We start from the raw sequence: 25,770 nt of genomic DNA, 5'->3' as shown, positions 1-25,770 counted from the left end.
AAGTGGGACAGAACTGCGGGTGGCTTGTGTGGGGGGGGAGAGGCGGGGGGGAAGCAACAAGGGAAACTTGTGCCCCACAGATCTGTGCATGGGTCGGGGGCAGGTGCAGGCTCAGGCTCCAGGGTTACAAGGGGCTCACAGCGACGACAACGAGCTTCCCCGCATGGCCCCATTCTGCCCTGCCCTGCCAGGTCCCCCCTACCAGGTTGCGGAGAACCAAAGGAAAGGGAAGCAGGGCAGGGAGCTTGAACCTGCAGCAGGCAGCCTGTACCTGCTCCCACCACACACACACACACACACCCCGGGGGGCACGTGCTCCACCTGTTCCCCAAGAGTCTACGCAGCAGAGGGGAGTCATCCCCATCCCCTGCCCAAGCCCTGCGCTTTGGCTGTTCTACCCACAGGGGAGGGGAACCTGGGCTCTCTGCTCGGGCCACAGCAGCTGCCACCTCCTATAGGTAGCAACTAGGGTTTCGGGCATTTCTGCAGGGGACAGGGGGCTGCAATCACAGGTGCCTGGCCCTCTAGCTCTGGCAACTGGTGGCCCCGTCTGGCAGAGCTGGGGTGCAGGACATGGGGCTGTGGTTTGGGAGTGAGGGACTTGGACCTGTATCCTGGTGGGCTAAGGGGGCGGGGGGAGCCGATTTTCCATGATAAACATCCCACAATCAAATACCAAAATTTGAAGGTACTCAGAATTTATTTTACTGTAGTGACTGAGGCACTGGTAGGCTTAAATTTGCTTTAAAATTGTAAATATAATCAATAAAACAGTGCGTTTCATTGCCACCTATATATAGTGGCGTTTCATTTTAATTGCACATTTGGGGGGTTTTACCAGAGAATTTGCAATTTTTTATCAGGGAAAACGACGATCCCTGATGATCAGCTTGAGGAACCAAGGATAGCTAAATATTATTCATGTCTTAACCATTCTGGGATGATGAGCCACCTATGTTTGGGAAATGGACCTTGAACTTTGATGCACTACAATAAGTAGCACAACTTGTTTTCCTCAATCTTCAAGCAAATGTGTCAGTTAGTATACTTGGTATCATCACCATGACTTGCCAATACTAATGACAATGTCCACAGTAACAAATGTAGTACTTCAAGGGAAAAAAAAAAAAAAACAACAAAAAAACAGGAAGGGGGAAAAAGGGGATTTAAATGAAGAACAACTATTAGATCGACTATCTATCATTAACATATTTATTCCAACCTTCTAGCAAAAGATAGATCTTAAAAAGCACCCTATACCACACTCTTAGCTCTTCACAGAAAAGGCTGGATGCAATTATACTTAATAAGCAGAATTTGCTTTATACTATATGAAACATGATCCTAAGGTAGTGGGAACCCTCTGAATAAGACTACCTCTTATATACCTCTAGTGTAAAACAGCACTAAATCACTTAAGGTACAGACAGATGTGAAGATCCCTGCTCTAACTCATGGTGTTTAACAAAGTACCATGCACTGGAGCACCCCACCCCCCTTAACCAAAAGACATTTCCCTGTTGGGTTGGGGGAGTGGTAGGAGGGAGAAATCAAGCCCTCCTGTAGGCGAACAGCCAGCTGAGGAGTCCTCCCCCCCTCCCCAGCCCTGTCCACCCTCCCAACTCTGAGGCTATCGGCAGGAAGGGAGCAGGAAGTCAGCATCTGCTGACTCAGGTTTGCCCAGCTTGAACTTGGAGGGGTAGGTAGGGGTGGGCACAAAGGGAAGAGACTCCAATCCATCCACCCCACTCCAGCACAGGCCAGGCAAACCGGTTCCCCCTCCCTTCCTGCTGACAGCCCCAATTACACGACAAAATTAACTCTAGGGAACACGAGTTCCCTAAGGCATCTCAAGTACAGCACCGTTGTCTGATACCTCATCTGAGGAGGTTAATTTTTTGCACAATCAGCCATGTTTAAAGCATTCTGCAGCTGTGCATGTGTGTCACGGCACAGCCATAGAGTGCTTTCAGGGGGCTGATCGCACGAAAAATTTAACTTCTGTCTGAGCCCCTAGTTTCTCTTGCCTTCCTCAGAAAGGGCATTAGATTCCAGTACTAAATGCTCCTCCTCAAACATCCAATGGTACTTGTTTCTAGGTTTCTCCTGGAAAAAAAAAAGTCTCTCTCCCAAGTGCATCATCATCATGCTGTCATTTTCTACCATCACCTAGCTACCCTGAAGGCATCCTCTCTCAGGGTCAATTAAAATAATATCTATACAGCTGACCTCTTCCATCTATTTCTGAATTTTAAACTGTTATCCAATTTTGTGGTATCTGAAGGCACATCTAACACAGAGATGCCCAAGTTAGTATTCACTCAACATTGACCATCTAACCATGAACACCAGCAAAAAAAACAAAAAACAAACACCATCATCACCCACCAGAGGCCACAACTTCTGCACTCTCTCACACAGATTCACGCACAATAATATACAGATATCTGTAACTCCACTTGGGGTAGGATTTTCTTATGTAAGAAAATAAAAAACTCCAAGTGCAGTTTAGACCCTGAAAGAGAAGAAAGTATCCCTGAAGTCCAGTGGGATCTTCGCTATTGATTTTATGTTAAAGGCTTTTCAGGCATCTATATGATGAAGTAGTGAGAGGGGTAAGTTAGCCTGGACAGACTGCTACATAACAAGCAAATACTTATTTACTTTGACACCCAAGCAAGCTCAGAGAACTCTGCAGGAATATCATGCCACGGAGACATCGAAAAAACCTTACAGCTTCATATAAGCAGCCAAACAGTCAGTAAGACAGCCAGCCACCTCTTTACTCCCTGACCCAGATCCTACAATTATAAGTATAAATTAAGGAACTCCATATCTAGGATGAGCTTTACAATAAAAGTAATACAGCACCCATAAGAGAGACTTATTTCAATACTTATTTAGAAATGTCACAATGATTTGTGTGTGTCACAACCCAGTGATTTTGGTGCCTCGGCACGGTGGAATTTTCCCGCCACATGAGAGCCTCTTGCAAAGTAAAGGCTTTCTGTTGCTGCAGAAAACCCGCGGTGCAAGAGAGTTCCCGCCATTCGAATGTAAATTTGTGTCCCGCTATTGGCCAGTTCTAAATTATGCACACGTGGCGGCTAGTAATTGGCTTGCTAGCCATTTAAAAATTAGCGCAACTTCCGCCCAAGTCAGAGAACTTTGAGCATGCTGCAGAGTGCTTCTGAAGAGATCTGACTCGTGGCTGAGCTGATCGACAGACTGATCACCTATCGATTCTTCTCCCCGTCGCCGAGCCCAATCCCAGACGTATACTTTTCCCGGCTGGCCCGATTTGTAGACGGACGTGCTGGCCTGAGCCCTGCCAGCTGGAACAACTAACGTAGTTGTTCAGACGGCCGGACCGTTTTTCGTCACAACAGCAAGCGACGCAAGTAAAGTTTTACAACCATAAAGCTTTCTCGGCCTCTCTATTCACCAGCCCGGCCAGACGAATGAGTAATTATTGAATCACCTCAAGTCGGCTTTGGCCGTCCGAGACGATATGTGTTACAACTTCAGAGCAGCACTGAAAAAATAATTAAAAAAAAAAAAACACTTAACCATGCTAGCTCTGCTCCAAATCCGACACCTCAAATCACATGTATCCAAATTGTATGTGGTCCACCAAACATAATAAATTATTTAAAAATCACTGGAGAACAAGGAACACCCTAAATGGAAAGAAAAATATCTGTTTGCCTGCCCCTGCAACAGCCCAGGTATCGACATTTTGCTTAAAAAATTTTGCTTTTTTGCTTACGAAAAAAGATGTGGTTTCCACCAACAGTAGTTTTTTGAAACTCAAATTTGGAATCAGGTGTATAATCCATTAAGCCTGGATTGTTCATTCTGCAGGTGCAAGGTATTTAATTACATAAACATGTAAGAGTACCGTATGTAGTCGAATATAAGACAACACTCCAATAATTAGATTTTACACCAGAGGAAATGCCCTGTTGGACCTGGTCCTGGCCACAGGCAATGATCTGGTAAGGGGGCTCCAGGTCCCTGACCACCTCGGTGATAGAGATCATCGCTTGCTAGAATTCACCATCCAGCACAGGGTGTCAAGGGCCTGCAGTAAGGTGATAGCCCTAGACTTCAAGAGGGCCAACTTCAACGAGTTGAGATTAGTGGGAGAGGCGCTGGGGTTCTCGAGGGCAGGGAAACTCAGTGCCCAAGATAAGCAGTCGTTCCTTAAAGAGATGATACTCAGGGCACAAGGGGTGACGATTCCAACAAGAAATAAGGGGGGCAAGAGTGCCTAAAAGCCCCCCTGACTCACCAAGGACATCCGGGAATGCCTGGTTGCCAAAAAGGCAGCATACACCCGGTGGTAGGAGGGGGGTGCTATTTCCAAAGAGGATTATACCTCCACTGCTCAGGCCTGTTGGGGGGCTGTTAGGAAAGCTAAGGTGGACATAGAGCTAGGACTAGCGTCCAAGATCAAAGATAATAAAAAGTCCTTTTTCAAATATATAGGGAGGATGAAGAAGGCACCGGGAAACGTGGGGCCTCTGCAAGATGCGCTGGGCAATCTGGTGGTTGCGCCAGAGGAGAAGGCAGACCTTTTTAACAAATTCTTCACCTCCGTTTTCTTGTGCAGGGACCGGGACTCCCCCACCGTGATTCAAGACGGACTTGAGGGGAACGCCTCCAGACCTAAGGTTGAGGAGGACCGGGTTAGAGTGCTTCTGGAGGGGCTGAACGTGTTCATATCAGCAGGTCCAAATGCTCTCCACCCCAGGGTGTTGAGGGAGCTAGCAGGGGTTATTGCAGTGCCCTTGGCACAGCTTTATGAGCGCTCGTGGTGCTCGGGCCAGGTGCCAGATGATTGGAAGATAGCCAATGTGGTCCCCATCTTTAAAAAAGGGAGGAGGGAGGACCCAGGCAACTATAGGCCCGTCAGTCTTACCTCAATCCTGGGGAAAGTCTTTGAGAAGATCAGCAAGGAGCACATCTGTGATGGGCCGGCATTGGGGATGATACTCAAGGGCAACCAGCACAGTTTCATTAGGGGCAGGTCATGTCAGACCAACCTGATTGCCTTTTACAATCAGGTCACAAAAGCATTGGATGCAGGTGTCGTCGTGGATGTAGTCTTTCTGGACTTCAGCAAGGCCTTTGAAACTGTCCCCCACCCCATCCTCATTAAAAAACTAGGTGACTGTGGCATCAATGCCTACACAGTCAGATGGATTGCTAATTGGCTGAAGGGTTGTACTCAGAGGGTGGTGGTGGACGGGTCATATTCGACCTGGGGGAAAGTGGGCAGTGGAGTCCCCCAGGGCTCGGTCCTTGGGCCCGCGCTATTCAATTTCTTCATCAGCGATTTGGACAACAGGGTGAAAAGCAACCTGTTCAAATTTGCTGATAATACCAAAATTTGGGGTGAGGTGGGCACGCTAGTAGGGAGGGAAAGACTGCAGCAAGACCTGGATAGGTTGCAGGGGTGGGTTAACAAAAACAGGATGCGTTTCAATACTGACAAGTGCAGGGTGCTACACTTGGGCAGTAGTAACCAGCAGCACACTTATAAGTTGGGAAACTCCCTTCTTGAGAGCACGGAGGCAGAAAGGGTTCTTGGAGTCATCACTGACTCCAAGATGAACATGGGTTGACAATGCGAGGTCACAGTCGGCAGGGCCAACCGGACCCTATCATGCATCCACAGGTGCATCTCAAGTAGGGCCAAGGAGGGGATCCTCCCCCTCTACGCGACACTGGTTAGGCCACAGCTGGAGTACTGTGTCCAGTTCTGGGCGCCCCACTTCAAGAGGGATGTGGAAAACATCGAGAGGGTCCAGAGGAGGGCCACCCACATGATCCGGGGACAGCAGGGCAGACCCTACAATGAGAGGCTACGGGACCTGAACCTGTTCAGCCTTCACAAGAGAAGGCTGAGGGGGGACCTGGTGACTGTCCATAAACTCACTAGGTGGGACCAGAAGGGTTTGGGGGAGACCTTGTTTCTGCTAGCGCCCCCAGGGATAACAAGGAATAATGGCCACAAGGTGTTGGAGAGTAGGTTTAGATTAGACATCCGTAAGAACTACTTCACAGTCAGGGCAGCTAGGATCTGGAACCAACTTCCAAGGGAGGTTGTGCTGGCTCCTACCCTGGGGGTCTTTAAGAAGAGGCTTGATGCCTACCTGGCTGGGGTCATTTGAGCCCAGTTTCCTCCTGACCAGGCAGGGGGTCGGACTTGAAGATCTACAAGGTCCCTTCCGACCCTACTTCTATGATTCTATGATACACATGGAAAAATTTATAAATGTGTTATAATATCCCAGGTGTAGAATCTAATTATTGGAGGTTTGCCTTGAATTTGCTCCCCCTTCCCACTGCACAAACACAATGAGGCCCCAATGACCCTAGATGCAGGCAGTGATAAGGGCAAGAGACATCATATTGCCCCTGGACCTACTACCTGGTGACAGCTGCCAGGCTGTGCGGAAGCAAATCTTTCACAAGGACCTAGAGAAGGTGTTGAACTTGAACTGGCCAGTAGCCCACTAAACACTCCTCATGCAGGCATGGAGAAACAGCGTGGGGCAGAGAGGCCCAAACTGCCCCAAGTAATCCTGCTGGTGGGAGGCAGAAACAAAATGAACCACCCCCTTTGCAACTGCCTATAAGCCAGAGAGGTGTGAAAGAAATAGGCATACTCCTCCTGATGCTGACAGGGTTCATAACCCTGACCAACAAGGCAGTTCTGTATGGGCACTTGGCTAAGCGGCTAGGAACCCTAACAGCCCACTTCAGACCAATTCATCTCCTGCTTCAGAAACACCCTGTGGAAGACCAGGAACTTGCTCATAAACAAACAGAAGGACATCCCAGTCAAGGGCTATATTAAAGTGGGACTGGGTGAGGTATACTGGTACTACAGGAAGACAATGGAAGACCATGGGCAAGAGATGGCTGACATCATGTGGAAGAGAAAGGACTGGCATAAAACATTCAGAGACAAGCCTTCCAAAGAAAGCAATGATGATGATGATGACAGAGACTATGATAAATACAGTGACAAGCAAAATGCCTGGACAAACAGGCCAGAGACTTGGGAAGGAGGGTGGGGGAGGGGGTCAGAAGAGAAAGGGGAGGTCACTGAAGTAGTCCTTTGCATAATTCTGATGGTAATGCGGGTGTGTGTGGCGCAGTGTTGGTAACAGGACTAAAAATGGTGCAACTGTAAAAGTGTGTTTTGTACTATCAAGTAAACCACAGAGGACACAAGACAGGCGGATCACTAGCTAAGCTTAGCTAGGCAATTAAGATACATTCTTTGTAAAACAACAAAAAACAAACAAGCAAGAAAACAAACAGCATTCCTGGCACCAGGGGAGGGTGTCAGAGCTTGCTCCAGCCTCTCCAACTGCCAGCCTGGTACTGCAGCACCTCCAGGCCAGGTGCTCATTCCCTCCTGAAGAAGCAACTTTTGGGGGGACTTTTTGTTGTTTTTTTAAAGGGACACACACACGTGTTCCCATCAGTATGTCTGCGCAATCTAAGCCGTGTGTTTTATAGTCATGCTGAGTGCTGGTTGCATTCAACTGACTGCATAGTTGGTTTCCATTACTGAGCACATGCTCCTTTTGGCAGCAGTTGAATGACCCAGCGGTTCCCAATCTGTGGTAGGGGTACCACCGGGGTACAAAGACAACGTGTCAGTGGTATGCATTAACAGACTTATTATAATTACTTTATATAAAAAAAATTTGCTGGTGGTACTTAAGGTTGAACTGAAACATTTGCTGGTGCTACTTAAGGTTCTAGTGTTTTAAATTGGTGGCGCTCAATCTGTCAGAGTTCAGGAACCGCTATGATAGACAATGCATTTAAGGAGGTTTCTTTGTGTGCAATCATAAGACAAAGGGCTTCTCCTGCATGCTGACTGGGGAGGGGGAACCTCCCTTTGTAGTTGAGTAAATATGGTATATTTTCATGTCTTCCTGCTAATACAAAGTTAAAACTGCAAAAAAAACCCCAAACAACTAAACTTACTGTGTTGCTTTGACGATGTCCCAAGTGCTATAATCATCATTGTGGATTTTCCGGCCCAGAGATTCACTGTATCCATGGCTATAATGACTTTGGGGCTTGATTTCCTGAGAGAGAAACAATGTTCAGAAATTAGATTCAGAATCACTGCTGGAATTTTCAGACCATTTGTCATTTTAAAATTGTAATTTATTTGGGAAAAAATTCCACATGCAAACAAAAGACTCCTTACAATATCCAACTGAATGCCAAATAAAAGTTACTTAAAAATATGACCACAGTGAGTATACAAGATCACAATCCTCTATAGTTTGCACAATGTACCAAGGTATTCTTTAGCAAACATTTTTTAATTTAAACGTTTGAAATTTGTCCTTAATTTTACACCACATCAGGGATACTGAAATATTTCTAATTTTATATTGGATACTGGTTTAACAAGTGGAAAGGGAAGGACTCAAATCTTACATCACAGGTCAACCTTGATGTGGTATGGCACAGGCAAAGTCCCCATTCCCAGAATGCTACTGATGCATTCTTGGTCTACCTGTCAGGTCCAATGGCTCTGCAGGCTATGGGTTGCCAACTCATCTTATACCAAGTTTCTTGGACACGTGCTAATGTCACTTTTCAGCCAAATGGCTATCCCTCCCAGCAGGATTAATAATACCACTTCACTCTTCAACATTTTTAGAAAATACAGCATATCCCACAATGTTTCCAGGAATTCTTAATTTGCAACTTTTCAAATTGTTGGAATAAATAAATGCAGTTTTACTTATTACTATCATGTTAAAAAGCCACTGCTGAACAACTTTATCTTCCAATTCTCCTCTACATAATGTGCAATGTTAAGCTAGGTTTTTCACCACCCATGTTAGCATAGTAAGAAAATGTACACATCATATAGTCCTTAATCTATTTAATGAACAGCCTCACTAAGTATTAAGCCACCTACCAGAAAAATAAAAATATATAAGCAAGAGGTCAGTGGGAAAAGAGAGAAGTACAGCTCAATTTGTACAGTAATTTCCTCAGAACCTCTGCAGGGCCCAAATGTTAGGGTGTTTATTAATATCCATTTAAACCCCAGCCCCCAAACACCATTTATTCATTGTTCTCCTCAGCATAAATCATGTACCCTTGGAAAACTCCATACAGGTAATGGAGCACTTGGAGGGTATATGCCATGAATATACTAAGGGATGAGAAAGGAATGTGGGGAGCCAGCAAAAGAATGTGATTGTACTTGAATGTAGAGCTGATCAGAGTCTCACCCTCTTTTCATTTTCAAGATTCACAGATTTCAAAGTACTGCTACTACTACTCAATCTACACATGTAAGGCATGAACCCCATAAAGGTACTCTGGAGGACTGACTGGGTAGGGAGGGCAGTCAGTAAATGCAGTAAGATTAAATATGGAAAAAACTCCCTGAAGTTTTCAGGACAAAGTAATGATACGCAGCATTTTTACTATTGTTCCACATTTTTAAAAAAGGCCTTTTTTGACAACTTCCTGAAAAAACACACAGGCAGGCAGGGTCCTTTGGGTAGATGTGATAGCTGAGTTGGTCTAATAAAAGGTAGAACATCTACCCAAATAATCTTGCCTGCCTATGTCCTTACACCAATGAATGCATACAGAGAACAGCCTAAGAGACTTGAATACGATTCAACCCATTTTTGGATTAAATCCATTTTCAATAACGTTCTATCAATTTAATGGAGTTTCTCCACTCCAAAAATTCTTCATTTTGTCTCTGTCAAGGCAGAGAAGCACCTTAAAAAAAACCCACCAAGGGATAAATTCTGAGTCTACAGCAGTGATTCTCAAACTTTCTGGACTCAAGGTGATCCTCAGAAAATACCAGCTCTTAGTTTTCACTCATTTTTTGACCCCAGAATAACAGAGCAATTTTCTGTTGCAAAGAACTAAGAAAGACCACAGCAGTTCATAATGTTTTCAACACTATGAATTCCCATTTTAAATCTCCATGGGTTTATCTTGCGAGTCATGTCTGCACACCTAACAGTCCTTAATTTATGCGGTCCCTCAAAACACCCGTGAAAGGATCTCAAGGAAGCCCAGGGTGCCATGGCACCCTTGTAGTTGAGACTCACTGGTCTACCCACAGACTTTAAGGCAGAGCTACTGCAAATGTTAAAGCACACAAAAGCAGATTCTAAACTGCACAATATTCCTACAAACACTATACTCCATTTACATGCGTGTCAATTATGCAGCTAAGCAAATTACGTACTTCCAAAATGCCAATCCAACTTTTTTTTTTGTCTACATTACAACAAACTCCTGTTACCTGCATGTTGGCTCAGTGCATAAGCCACATCGGTGCATAGCACCTTTAAGCCCCATGATCTACTTTGAAACATAATGGTGCTCTAGTTAACTGCACAGAAACAGTAAATGGGAAATAAATACCAAAATGCTGCTGCTAGGAACACTGAAGTTTGACTGGAGCTAGTCAACTACCAGGCCACTATTAGAAACTTGTGTGAAGTAAAGGAAATGAAGGTTCCCTTGGAGCAGGAGGAGCAACTGAATTTTGCCATAAACTTTTCAGCATAAATGTGCAAAAGGACCATCACAGCTTGTACTTAGATGGCCTACACAGTCATTTTTGCTAACTGCTATTAAGTTTTCTATTGTAGAACATAGTTTTTAATTCTTCATCTTTCCCTGAAATAGAATATACACTTTCTTACCTCTCTTCACAAAACACTAGACCCTTACAGCAGTAACCTAGCAAAAGTACAATTTATGATCTGCATGTGGACGATTTAAAAAAAAAAAAAAAAAAAAAAAAGTGTCAGTAAGACTAATGAGTTCATTATTCCACTGCAATGTGCTAGAACAGTGTTCTCCAGCTATGGAAAATACTGTAATTCAGTGTCTTTGTGTAATCATATAATTAAATAAATCTGCATAAAAACCAAAGAACTTAAGAGTTTGCATACTGCTTCAGATAGAATGCATTTAAGAAAGAGCTTCCTACAGTAGCAGTTCCATACATTTAATTAAATTGTCTTTTTATTAAATTATGTTCAACTTAAAAACACTTTCAAAGACAGTATTTTCCCCCAAGTAAGTAACAAGGTGTTAGTTTTTTTTAAATAGGTAAAAATTATGTTTTTTCATCTGTGCATGGAAATGTTTCCAGCACCCTAGAAAACACTATTTATTAAAAAGCATTTCCTTCACAGGACAAACCAGCAAAAGAAGAAAATAACACTCCTTCACAAAAAGACTGTTTGGCATGATGTACTCATTCATTCTTCAGAGAAAATCTGATTCTGTGATCAACGACCTATATACCAATATTAAAAAGGGAAGAAGCACTTAAGCTGACAGACCACAGGATACAGTTTGTCCAGGATAAGAGATTTTATAGGCACAAGAAGTCAGTCTCAGTTTTCACTTTGTCAAGAATAGAAATATACCCTAGAAAATGAACTGGTAATTCTGAAGAGTTATATCACAACTAGACTAAACACCATCTCTAGGCTTGGTAGGATTCGATTTTTAATTGATAAACATTGATAAACATAGATTTCACAGCAAACTTGCAGAGCAACTATAGATATCTCTCTCTCTCTCTCTAGATATATCTATATCTATCTCTAGATCTCTCTCTCTCTCTCTCTAGATCTCTCTCTCTCTCTCTCTAGATCTCTCTCTCTCTCTCTCTAGATCTCTCTCTCTCTCTCTCTAGATATATCTATATCTATCTCTAGATCTCTCTCTCTCTCTCTCGCTCTAGATATATCTATATCTATCTCTAGATCTCTCTATCTATATCTATCTCTAGATCTCTCTCTCTCTCTCTAGATCTCTACCTCTCTAGATCTAGATCGATCTATCTTATAGATATATAGATATAACTATAGATATATAGAGATCTAGATCTAGAGACTTCCATTGTTAATAACTGAAATTTACAGGAAGGAGACTGAGAAAAATGATGGCTGAAGGAGTGTGTGATGATAGGGTGAGCAGTCCTACAGAACTGTGTTGACTGTAGTTTGGACTGCAAGTCTCAGAAACCCTAACAGACTAGAAATGGAGGAAAAGGAAGCAACGAAGTAGACAGGACCGCTACTGGCGAGCAGTGCCAGGACTGATGGCAGCTCTGCAGCTCAGCTGGCAAGTCTATGCCCCACACCCCTTATTTCAAGCAATCTTGAAAATTTAAAATGGATAAAAATCAAAATAAAAGCTTAAAAATAAATGAACATCAATATCCATCATAATTATTAGAAAATAAAAATTGAATTCAGCCAAGCCTAACTATCTCTCAATAACGTTTTCCTTAAAGCAGCATGCAAGACGTTTGATGAAGAAATGTAATGGCTGCACAGTAAGTCTTCAGTTTGTATATACGTAAGTGATCAAGCCTCTCATATTTCTCTCTAAAATATAATATAATATATTCACTTTTTTCCTAGTCTTTTCAAGTAATTATACTCAGAGAGAAAACCTGTTAAAAAAAATAGCCCAGATTTCATAAAGCTTGAAAACAGAATTTTGAATTTATATCTCCAGAATTCATCATCCTCATTTCAGCAGAGTTCTAGATTTGTTGGATATCAATCAGAAAAAAGCAATTTTAAACATGTAGTAAAATGTTGTCCAGGAAAGTTTGATTGCCATTATAACAATAAGCTCAAACACAATAAATTTGAAGCAATTCAGCCACTATCCATCTTCACCCCACTCTATCCTTCTATTCCAATTACTCACTAACAGTGAAAAAAGTTCACAACAGTATTATTTTTGCTTAATTTTAGACAGGAGAAGAAAAAAAAAAAAAATCAGAAACTGACTGAGCCAGTTACATAACACAAGTTAAGTACTCTGTTAATGCATGGGCCCGAATTACACTAGATAAATGTTTTATTGTGATTTCACAGAATAAACATAGGACTCCAAAGAGAATTCTTCAGATTGTGCATAGAGAGGTGACACTATTAAAAAGAAAAGTAGTATCTTATTAGAGCAGTGTCATGTAGCATCAGAAAAAAAGTGCAAACAACTAAGTATTAAGTAGCAAATGTCAACATTCCAGAGTGAAAACTGTTTAGTGTCCAAACCGGTCACTCTCAACTATTTTAGATTCAAGGTATCCTTCTGTAATTTCTCAGAAGTTAGTGGCACACCATTTCAAAAAATAATAAAATATAGCATAAATACAATAATTTTAAATATAGTACAGGTTTCCCTTGCTTTACGCTGTACAAGTGTTCCTGGAAAACGGCACATAACTCAAATTTGCCTAAAGGGATCCCACTTTACAATGTAACAAATAGGGATATGCTCCAAGACCTTGACCGTACTAACTCCCAGATACATTTCTACCACTTTTACAAGACAATTTTGGTACTCACCAACAGCAGACAGTACACGCAAGCACAGGGTGGTGGTAAATACTACCATAAAGGGGATGGCAACTAAAGAAACATGCTTCGCAGACAACAAGCGAGGAGCACAGATCCACACAGGAGACTATATTTTGGTGCGCATCACTCCCACAATGCACTGTACAAAGCAGCTGACTGCAGGCTTCCAACACACTGATCGTATAACAGTGAATATACCTCGCGTATAATGAATTTTTGGTATAAAAAGGGTCACTGGATAAGAGTGAATTTGCATATACAGAATCAGCAAAAACCGAGATAAACCTATATAAATAGCATAATATTTCTATTAACATATTAAATCATGTTATGTATTATAGCATGGAAATATAACATAAATATAATATGGACTCCTTCAGGCCACCAGCGAGGACTGTTCCCCTGGTTTGGCCAGGCCTTGCACACTTTAGCTTCAAGCATGGCACATGGATTTTTCACATGCGACTCCAGGTCACTACTGAGGGCCACAGGAGTGTATGTGGCGAACTTCACTGTCACGGCGGGGTCCTTCAGGAGGGCCGTGATCTCCTCAAGGCCCTCTCTCTGCGCTAATTCGGCCCAAAGGCACCCTCCATTCTCGCCCCCCACGTCTTTGCTCTTAAGGTAAATGTAATAGGGAGGCTGCCTTGCGTCTCCTCGGGCACATAAACTCCTGGCCCCTCGTAGGTCTCCCCGTACGATGGGTGCTACTCAAGCACCCTAGCCTTCTGGGCTATGCGTGGCTCCTACCACCCTTAATACCACGCCCCAAGCCTCACTGATGTACCTGACGTTGGTGTGTCCTTCTCTATATAGTCTGCCCCCTCTCTGGGGTCTTCTCTCACAAGGCACTCCCCTCTTCGGGGCTCACCACGCCCTCCTTGGGCTTCCTAAAATGCTGCCCCCCTTCTTTGGGGCCTTCTCTACCACTGCCCCTCTTCTCTGGGGCCTCTTCTAAAAGTGTTGTCCCGCTCAGGGACCCTTGTCCACTTTGGGACTCTCACCTCGAGCCTCCGGACTTTCAGGCCCACCGCGCTGCTTCCCCTCTTGCAGGACGCTGTGCTGCTATCCCCTTTCCTTGGGGATCACCGCAGCACCCTGTCCTTCTCTTGGGGCGCTGTGCTGCTAACCCTTTCTGTCTGGGTCCACCGCAGCACCCTGCCCCTGTCCTGGGTTTTTCCCTGCAGCGCTAGCCGATTACCGGGTTCGCTACGCCCGTCCTGGGCTTCTCAATCTGGCCCCTCTTGGGCCTCTCACATATTGCCCCGTTGGGCCTCTCACATATTGCCCCTCTCGGGCTCCTCACATATTGCCCCTCTCGGGCTTCCTAGTAGTGCCGCCCCCTCTTTGGGGCTCACTGTGCCCACGCTGGGCTCCCTAATAAAATCATCCCTCTCTCTGGGACCTGTGGTGCCCACACTGGGCCTTCTCAAAACGCCCCTCTCGGGGCTAGGGTCTATGCACCCCGCACACAACCCGGGGTCTCAGTTCCCCGCCCGCAACCCACTAGTTGCACTCAATTGCGCCACCACTGGCGTGCTAGCTGCGCCTTCACTGGCACTAGGGCACCCCGCCCCTATGGGGTCCTTATGAGGCCTCCTCCAACCCCTACAGCCTCACCCAAGCCTCTGGTGTAAAATACACAAACGCAAACTCAAGCCGCCTGGCTATACCTAAACTCAAAGCCCTATGGCTCCAACAACATTGCTCCATATCAGCAGTACTTGTTGCTAGGCTCCTCTCCGCATCCTCGCTCCCGGAGCTCCTGCCTCCCTGGCTGCTGGCAGGCAACTGCCAGCCTGGCCTTGACTCTTACCTTTATAGGAGCCAGGCCCTGCCTCCTACAGGCAGCTGATTCTTATTAGTCACCCTGGCAACCCGCAGCTGTACTCATTATGGCTGCTGGGGCTTTTCCCCAGCAGCTTTCCCCTCTCTAGGAGCGGAGCAGCGAGGTGCGCTGCGACAGTCACATACACCCCAGTCTCCTGCCCCTTCTGTAGGAAGAGGGAGACCCTGGCGCACATGACACTCGAGTGTGCCAGGCTGCAGCCCCTCCACCTCTAACTCCAAAACCTCCTCCTGAGGTTCTGGTTGAATTTCACCCCCATCTTTGCTTTTGATCACCCCATCCACAGCCCCACCAAGTCCTGACCTCCTGGCCAACCTCCTTCAGGCCCTGCCCAAGTGGGCCCTGTACTTGACCAGGAAGGAGGCTCTGGCCAGGAAGGTTCCCTGGAACTGCAGAGCCGCTTTCCTTTCACTTGTCTGTCTACGTTTCTGGGCAGAACACGAGTGGGCGGCATCCACCAGCTCCTTGGATGCGTTTGAGAACTGGTGAGTGTGGCCTTGGGGGCTCTGCTCGGCATCCCCCTCAGGTGCACTCATTGTCATGTTTTGACCCTCACGTCACTCCTGTCCTGTTTTTTGCCTTGGTTGTCCCAAGAATTCTGGTGCATCTTTCACACATTGGACCCACACAGTAGGGGCTGTTAGTTAGCCAGCTGGGCCTTAGGGCCCACGGTACCTGAAGGATACAAAAAAGACAGATCACTACTGAGGACTGAGAACTGGCAAGTCAGTTTCTACCCTTAGTTTCCTCAGGAAACTTCCCACCAAACTCTGGTCCTGGGACCATAAGAGACAAGGTGACAGACTGAACACATGGATACACATTAGTACATGGGGGGCAACAGGAATTCAGAGGGGCAAAAAGGTGCATGGAACAGGACAGGATGCCTGAAGAGGAAAGGGTAGGCTAGGGGACATCTGCCAGGGACAGAGTCTTGGGGGAGGGCAGGTTATATTGGGGAGCTGTAGCAAGCGGGGGCTTACCCTGCATGAGGGCAGACACTGAACTCTGAGCTTGGTGGTCCCCAACTCACCAGAAGCCTGCAGCCGTGGTGGTCCCGAAGGAGCTGATGCAAAGCCTTTTGGCCATCCAAGTCCTTCAGGGCCTGCAGCATGCTGGGCTGAGCAGCAGCACACTGAGCTCTAGGTAGTGGCCTCAGTGTAGAGCAGAGGGAAGGAGGATCCTGCACCACCTTCCTGCTGCACAGAACCAGACACAGGCATCAACCCTTAAGTTGTGGACAGGCACGTGCACATTAGGGCCTCCCAGAGGATGAGCAGCCTACAGCACTCTTAAAAGAATCTCATGGCCCTCAGTTGGAAGTCACTGGTCTAAATGGTCTCTCTAAAACAAACTCTGCTTTGGCTCTCGTTCTGAAACAAAACGTAAGCCTAAACAGGGTACAAAAGTGTAACATATTCAAATCTGTTTTAACCCACTTTCTTGTTGGCTGCAAGTCATTATTGTATCCATACAACCTCAAGATTTAATGTTTTTCATAACTTTTTCATTTCATCCTGAAACTATTTCTGTATGATTGGGCAGTACAGATTAGTCTGTATGGATATATTTTAGAGATTTTTTTCTCTTAAATCAGTAAAGAGTTTAAGCCTATGTGCATTACACTTCACTGATTTAAGAAGGTAAGGATCTACTTAGAGAGGCAAATCAAGGTATGAAGTTACAGAGCACTGTTTATTCCATTAAGTACTTACTAAGCACACTTAGACACTATTTAACAAGAGTTTGGAATTGACAGGCTTGGCTATGCTCATAAAATACACAATCCTGGCAAAAATGCAAAACGCTATCTACATATGGACTCTCATTTATTGTTTGGTACTTTAATACTAAGCAACAGAAATGTCCCTAAGAGACAACGCTAAGAAAATCAGTAGTCAAGAAGAAGTAGTTATAGTCTTTTACTCAAGAGGACCTTGTCCACATAATTAGATTGAGAGAAAGCAAGCAATGCCAGGTCCAAATCTGGATTTCAAAAGAACTCTTATTCCAGAGTGAATAAGGCCCACAAAGCTTTCCAGATAAAATAAACAAATGAATAAATAAATAAAGGCAAAAGGAAGGAGTAAGCACACAGTATTATGGTAGCCACTTACTATTGTTTGCCAAACTTCTTCAGACCAGTCAGCCTGAAAATAAGGATAATAGCTTCCTGACTTCCATTTTCCACATAAATGATTACTCTAATTATGTATAAACCTATAAACAATTTACAAATAAACTTCTCTTTATATGTCTGCAAGACAATATTCATGAGAAAACATATCTGGAGCCAAACAATCAACAAATGGAGGGTGACTTCCCAGCGACACTGTTTCATACACTATTCAATCCTTTCACCATTCTATAAAGCCTGAAAGCTAAACAGATTAACTGATTTTAAATATCCATAGCCCAATGGCATGGCTGTTTAATACTGTCATCCAAGCAAGAGACATGAGCTAAGAGCAACATCGGGGCATCTGCTGTGAAGACAAAATAAGGGACAATCATGCTACAGCTGATGCTCTTAAAATCTGGGAAGGAAGCCATATTTTGTTCAAGACTGAGGCAATGGCTTTGTAGAAACAATACGTCTTTCAGCCACAGGATGACAGAGGTCCTTATCTGTAGTGAAGTCCAATTTGTTCTTTTATCCTCTAATTTTCATCCAAATTGGACTTCTTACTCCTAGGATACTAATTTCTAGGTAACAAATGTTAACTGCAAGCAAATATTTTGCTCTGTCCCTTCTTGCTCATATTTTACCCAGTAGCAAAAGACCAAACCCCGGAACAGGTTACGAACACTCTTCCTGTATAATCACGAAACTGTGTTGGCCAACTTCCCTATCTAGTCTAAGCAGAAATCTAACAAATACATGCTACAGAACTTGCACCTCCACTTTCTGGTAGAATTCAGGGAAAGAAAAAAGCAAAACCTTAACTATCGGGAGAAATAAAGCAGTGTGCTGAAAAGCGAGAAGAGGGGTGTATATAATAGTGTCACTGTATTGACATGTTGTTTTATGAAATGCAGCAGAGGAGAACTACATTAAGAGTGTATAATACACTATGAATGACAGAATGCCACAGTCCAAATAAAACACGGTATTCCTAAGCATATCTTATAGCTCCATACATTTAAAGTAACTAAACCACTTTTCCTAAATACTCTTAAAAATTGATTTTGTACACTTAAAGTAGGAAAAATAAAGGGGAGAAAATCCAGTCACTATGCTAAAATCTTCAGCTCTGCTAGCCAAGATGTCCTTTCTCTAGTTCACTCATATGCTGAAACACTACCAATGGGAAAGAAAGCAAGCCAAGTTAGCCTGCCTTTCCTCAACTATAGCTGGCTGAAGAGGAACTGTGATGCAAAGGTCAGAGACACTGCACCCTAACATAGGATTCAGGAAACCACAGCACAGAACTCAGGAAACCAGCTGCCTCTCTCTTTCCAATTAAGATCTCCACATTACTAGCTGTAATGCAAGATGCAAAAAAATTGGACTGTAGTGCTCACCTTGCCCAGAGGCATCTGCTGCTAGTTCTACCAGAAATAGGGAGATACTGGTATGAAACCTTAATTTATAAAATATAAAGCTGTTAACAAGGAGCAACAAATACTAAAGTTTCTGTGGGAGCTTAGGCCACTGTTTTATAGACACAGTTTCCCCTCAATGACTAAAGACAGCTGATGCCTCTTTCCATATGCTCCATGTGCAGTGCATTTCAGCTGTAATAATACTACTTTCCCAGCCAATATGCTAGATATGGTAGTCAAGAGGACTTTAAAAGCAGCAATAAAAGGGGATGAGGGTAAAAAGGATACAAACATCCAAATATGTAAACCAGCCTCCACGTATCATCAAACATGAGTAAATCAAAGACATAAGGAACATATTTAATTGCCTGTACACCAGTGCTAAGAGCCTAGATAATAAACAAAGAGTAGAATACAGCAATATAGTTGGTATTACTGCAGCTTCAGGTTTCCCACTTTTATAGCCCTCCTGACTACCTTACTCTATTGCCCAAGAGACCAGGAGGCTTACTACTGAGAAGTAAGCCATACAAGCTAGGGACAGAAGCTACACATAAACCAGTTTAAGTAATCAGGAACTGGTTTAAACCTGTAACAGAACATAAGTTCAGTGCACATGAACCAGTTTCAAAATCACCAAAACTGGTTTAAGATAAACCTGGTTGAATGTAGCATCAGACTTAACTGATTTGGCTCAAACCAGTTTATGGAACTTCTGTCCCAGATCACAGAGTTTTCTCTCCCTATAAGGAGAAAACCAAACATAGGAGATAGTTGCCAAAGGGAAACTTGAGACTTAACATTAGCAACTATAAACAGAGAGGGGTAGTTAGATGCGTTAGTCTGGAGTCAGGCAGAAAGCAGTGTAGACATACACCTTAAAGATTAACTAAATCAGAGGTGAACTAAGGCTTTCACATCTCCAATTCAGCTGGAATTCATTCGTAAGACCACAACATCCAAATGGGAAGAAGGGGAAGCACTTTACATTAGACATCATCACATCTTGCAGAGTCACAGACGATACAAAATTACAGGACCTTAAATGCTTATAAAGTCCTAATTAAGATAGGGTATGAGCAAGCAAGTGTTGCAGACCACCAGATCCCAGCAGCTAACAAATAATGATAACTGCACATCACCACCACAGAACAGATCTTAAATTAATTGGTTTAATGAATTTTAATGAAGCCAAAAACATGGGGGTACACAGTGGGGAACCAAGACAGTGAACTATACCAGCAGGATGTTAGTCTAACTTAGAAAGCAATGATACAGAGAAATACTTAAGGGCATTGCGAATAATTATCAACAAAAGTGCTCCGTACAATGCTGTGGCAAAAAGGGCTAAAGCAACTCTCTTGTTAAGAAGATGAAAAATGAGAGGGTCTCTGCATGTAGCACTTATGACCACTACAAGAATACTGTATCCAGTTTGGCTATCTATAGTAGAGGAAGGTATTTCAATGTTGCAAAGAATACTATGGCGCCAAAACTATCTAGAGTCTAGAAACACAAGCCTTAAATGATATATGATGCAAGAAACTGAACTTAAGCTTACTGAACAGAGACTTGAAAGGGGACGTCTACATCTGAGTAGGGACCTACTTAAATGGTGACAAGACAAAGGGTTTTTCATGGCCGGCTCACAGAATGCTTAGCTGATTTCATGAGCATGTTGGAGGGCCCACCCCTCACCACTGATTGGCAGAGGGGCAGAAGCAACCCTGTCCATTCCTGCTGATCGGCCAAGAGGCAAAAACCTCATAAAAAGAAAATTTTGAAGACTCAGACAACAGGGCTAAAAGGGACCTTGCAAGATCATCAGGTCCAGCCCCCTGCCAAAGGGCAGGAATTCAGCTGGGTCAGATGACCCCTGCAAAATAATCATCCAAATGCTTCTTGAACACGTCCAGGGTAGGTGCTTGCACCACTTCCGGGGGGAGTCTATTCCAGACTCCGTAGACTTGGAAAAGACTCAGAAATATCATATAAATTATTATAAGTGTAATAATTAAACTTAAAACCAAATCTCTGTATTCCTGTAAGCATTTCTGGGGGTTGATGCTGCAAGAAATCGCAGCCAATTTCCAAAGAGATCATTGTTTATCGTGGTTTCTGTGAAATTACGAAACTGCAATTTAACTAGGCCTTTACATATTAGTACTTAACACAACCAGAAAGCTGAGGAGGGGGAGGGCGGATGCTTCTTAAATTACGTTTTGAAATAAAAACTCCAGCTCCAGCTATGGTAATTAGACAGCCACCTCTGATTTAGTTACTCTGCAAGGTGCATTGCTACACTGCTTTCTGCCCAACTTCATCCTAACACATCTAACTACCCCTCTGTTTATAGCTGTTAATGTTACATCACAACTTCCCCCTTGGCAACAATCTCCTACATTTGGCTTTCTCCTTACGTGGAGAGCAAACTTTCTGTATGGCATGTATCTCGGTAGTAAGCCTACTAGTCTCCTGGGCAACAGACTAAGGTAGTCAGGAGGGCTTTAAACTAATAACAAAAGTGGGAAGAGACTTATCAGGGAGGCTGGGACACCAGTATTTTGAGGGGGTCCTTTAAATGAAATGACCATGTTTACATAAATCCAAGAGAACCTTGAATTTAAGGTGACCTGCAAGTAATTTAATTCTATATCTGGAGAATGTATAATTCATTATAATTTTCCATGTACAGAATTTAATTACTGGAAGGCCATCTTAAATTTCTACCTTCCATTGCTGCAGTGGGGCAAGCAGTGGCAGGGGAGGCAGATGGTAGGGGAGACAGCAGGGAGGCAGGTGGTGTCAGTCAAGCAACTTGAACCCTGCCCCCTAGTACCTTGCCCCCTGCTGCCTGCCCCCCACAGACTTGGCACCCTCCAAGCCCCACAGCCTCTACCTTCTGGTCCCAGCTTAGCCTCACTCCACTCACACTTTACCCTGGGGCACAAAGCATGGCCCCCAGCTTGGCTTGGTGGCAGTGAGGGTGGCATGGCAGCTCCAGCTGGGCTGCAGAAGCTGCCTGCCTCCCCTACACTACCTCATACTCTACTCCAAGATAAACCCACTCCCCAAAGTTGGATATCTCCCCTCAAGGTTAAATGTGATGGGGGGAGGGGGAATACTGACTTGAATTCAAGTAAATACAGTAGTTACTCTTCTGAAACAGGTGTGTCAAACTCACTCAGCCCCATGTGGCCCCATGGAGGGGTGCAGGGCAAGTCTCTGGTCCAGAACAGGTCCACAGACAGGCCTATACACCAGATCCAGTGCACTGGATCAGTTCAATGCCAATGCCACATACAGCACATGCCTGGACCAGCCTCATGTGCTGCATGCAGCACATGCACCAGCTCCTGTCACACACACCACATATAGCACACACTGGCCCCAGCCCTGCACATGGCACATGGATCCAGCACAGAAAGCCAGTCTGGAAGCCTGATCTGGATTAGTCCTAGAGACGTTACGCAGGGCTGGTCCAGTGCAGGCACCAAATGCAGCATGTGCCCAGGAACAATCCTACACACCTTGTGTGGCATAAAGCCCTGGTCCAGCCCCCACACTGTGTGCAGCCTGCACTAGATGGGCGCTGAGCTGGAGCCAGAGTTAACACCAATGCATGTTCCATGGCATCCAGGCCAGTTTGATAAAATCTACAGAAAGCACTGCTAACTGGATGATAGGACTCCACGGGATGAATCTAGCCCATAACCAAAATCTTTGACACCCCTGTTCTAAAAAATATATTTAAACCAGGCCAACAGATGGATGGTCATTATGGTTTTGGAATTCTGGGTTTGAAATTTGTCAGTGTCTCTATTTCTATCCCTTTCCTTCACAGATGAAATTAGGAATAGGATTATCTGACTCAATCCCAACATGTTCATAAAAATAATGCCCATCTCTATACTCACTAAATAACCAGACATCAGGAATCAAGTAAGGAATTTATTTCCCCAATGCACAATTGACCACATGCATTCTTTTTAAAATCACAGCTGAAGATATACCATATACCTGGCTATTGAGTCTTGCTCATATTCTCAAACTGACCAACACATCTGAGGTTGGAAAGACATAGTTCCCCAGGTAAATTCAGCAGGGGGCTTGGAATTCTCAGCAGCATATTGTGAGGATCACCTGCTAGGATAATCTGGGCATCCCTTATCCAATTCAATCCCTGCTATTGCAGGGATCTTAGATATTGGCAGCACTTCAATTTCTCCTGTTCTTCACCTGTGCCACGTAACAGGTTTGTTTCTTGAGGAATGAAGTATTTCAACTAAAATTCCTAGATGCAACATGACATATTTTTTAGGACACACTTAAAAGCTTGTAACATACAAAAGGTCACATCAGATGATCTAATAGTCCCTTCTGTCTTTAAACACTATTTAAGTACGAAAACTGAATGTCTCATGACCATGTGACAGCTAAAATGGAGCACATCCAAGCCCTACACTGCTGGAAGCCTCATCTCAGAAAAGGAGGTTTGAGGGAAAGTCTGTACAGTCACTAATGAAAAAAAATCAGCTCTAGGTTGCCTTTAGAAACAGAATCATGCTTGTTTATGCCCAATATGAATTTGGCCTCATTGAATGCAGTCATTGTCAAGCCAGAATAGAAAGAGTTCTTCCAACCTGCTTAAAGTCTAACGCATAGTAATCCCCAACAAAACAGCATGCACATTGCTGGAGCCAGCTCTTAAATAAAATAAAATTATGTCTCTCATATCCCATAATCCAAAACTACATGTAACATACTGCAATATAGAAGCACATTAAAAATGCTTTTTGAAAAAACTGCTGTCAAACTAGAAAAAGGCAACACAACGACCTCTTTTCTAGCGTATAACATGTTAAAACATAACTTGAAACTTATTTTCTTCTACAGTAAATATTTAAGCAAGGAAATTCTGCTTCAGCATACTGTGATTCAGAAAGGAACTAAAACTCCCATTTAAAACCCGAATATACTGGATTATCACAATCCTAATTAACAAAGGGTTTTATCCCCATTCAAATGTCGAAGACTATAACAAAAAAAACTTACTACAGAGTTGGCAGCAAGTATTCAATGGTGAATAATATTCAGACAGACATTTAAAATTAATGTCACCAATAAAACAAAAGGGATAGCATAAAAACTCCAATATTTCACATGGTCAAGGACATAAAGCCATATGATCATTTAAGAGAGTTTTTTTATCACAACGGCTTCCAAGAAGATCCCACAAGCTTTCTCTCGCCCTCATTTATATTCATCTCTTGCTAGTTGGTTTAGTTGTTAGCACATGTTTAAAAAGCTCAAACTATTACTCTAAAATATTCCTCCTACCACCAAACGTGACTTAAGAACTCAAATGTAAAAGGAAAGAAATTTGATGCTGTTGAACATTGTGTCTTAAAAAAAAACTCTAATCATTACATAGCTGAAAATCTAGTTACCCATTTACATATATCTGGAACTTTATTAGTTTCAGTGAAAGACATACTGAGAAAAATAAACGACTATTTTAACAAAACCTTTAAAACTAAAAAAGTAAACAAATACACACACGTTCACTCGTTAATCCTGACTTGCAGTTAAAATAACATAGAAGAGATTCCACTTACAGTTCAACTCTAAGCCTGGTGTCAATAATATCAAGGTAACCCTACTTGTGCAGCCACTTCTAGATCTGGAGTCCTGCTGCTAACGTAATATAGGTGCAAAATAACAGAAAAGAAGCACTTATGAAGCCACTACATTAAAACCACATTTTATTTGCAGGTGGTTTTGTATTTTTCTCTTTATATGAAGTGAATTCAAAGATTCAAATTATACAGGCAATCTAATTACATTCTGTATCCAAACTTGTGAGCTCTACTGCACAGGTGTGATACCTCAATAGCAGATCTGCCATTTAGCAAAAGTATAAAAAAAAAAAGTGTGTAGAAGAAAGATCTCGCTGATACCATTTAGACTGAGACACTGAAAAAAAAAAAAAAAAGAACTTTGCACAGCCCAATAATAATTCTTAAAAGTTAACTGTAACTACATCATCTTCATATAACGAGACTTGCTCCCTCAAAATAAACTAATAAAAAACCCAAGTAGTATTAGAAACTAAAAACTAAAGTAGAAGTAAGAGTTCCTGTGCTTCTAAACTGTTATTTTGTAGTATACTTTAAAAAGTCAGAAAATATATTGTTCAAGAAATCTAGCCATTTTCCATTCGCCAAACACTTCAAGAGGGTTGATTCAATATGGCAATTTAATAGACTTCAATTTAAAAGCAATGGATGTCAAGTCACAATATCTTTTTGCTTATCATTAAGGACTGCATCCTTGGCTAAATAAGCTACTCTATGTAGAGAAACCCCAGAGCCCATATGGAGTCCCAGTGAACTTAATAGGAGGCTACCACAAAAAGCAACCTATGTCACTCTAACCTGGGAATAATGAGACAAATTCATCCAGGCTGTAACAAAACACAATGAACTTAAACCAGGGATAAGTTTGCTCAACATTAATCAGCTGCTGATGCTGAATCCAGAGAAGGGAGTCATAGAAGTTCTGACACCTGTTTGCATATGGTCAATTGTTTTTATTTTCTGAACAAAAACGAAAATTAAAACGCGATAATACGGATTATTTTCTGCTTTGGGGAATTAAAAGGATAACATCAGCTTAAGAAAGAGAATGACTACTCTGGCACCAAATATCTCACCTACCATTACCAAAGCAATAAGAATGGATGAAAAAATCATCTTGTTTTAATTCACTTTGTACACTGGGCAACAAACTGCCTCTATTCAGTTCTGCTATCACCACCATCCATCTGGTTTATGTGGGTGCTCAAATACCACAGGAAAGGGGAAAAAGAAAGAGAGAAAATGGGAAATTGTTTTTTAAAATCCCCTAAACTGTCAGGGACACACACACACACACACACACACA

The 25,770-nt window shown here is 43.2% G+C and overlaps 1 protein-coding gene across 1 annotated transcript in view; it reads right to left on the bottom strand.

Annotated features, from left to right (window-relative positions):
• The window catches only part of ZDHHC17 (zinc finger DHHC-type palmitoyltransferase 17), a 145,434-nt gene that overhangs the window by 102,199 nt on the left and 17,465 nt on the right, over positions 1-25,770 (bottom strand). The window contains exon 2 of the mRNA XM_014595854.3: positions 8,017-8,120. Within this exon, the coding sequence (XP_014451340.1) occupies positions 8,017-8,120 (104 nt within the window). The remainder of the gene's footprint in view (positions 1-8,016; positions 8,121-25,770) is intronic.

Source organism: Alligator mississippiensis, chromosome 4 (assembly GCF_030867095.1).
Source record: "Alligator mississippiensis isolate rAllMis1 chromosome 4, rAllMis1, whole genome shotgun sequence".
Taxonomy (NCBI): Eukaryota; Metazoa; Chordata; order Crocodylia; family Alligatoridae; genus Alligator; species Alligator mississippiensis.
The sequence above is the reverse complement of the archived record's forward strand: the minus strand, read 5'-3'. Positions and strand labels throughout refer to the sequence as shown.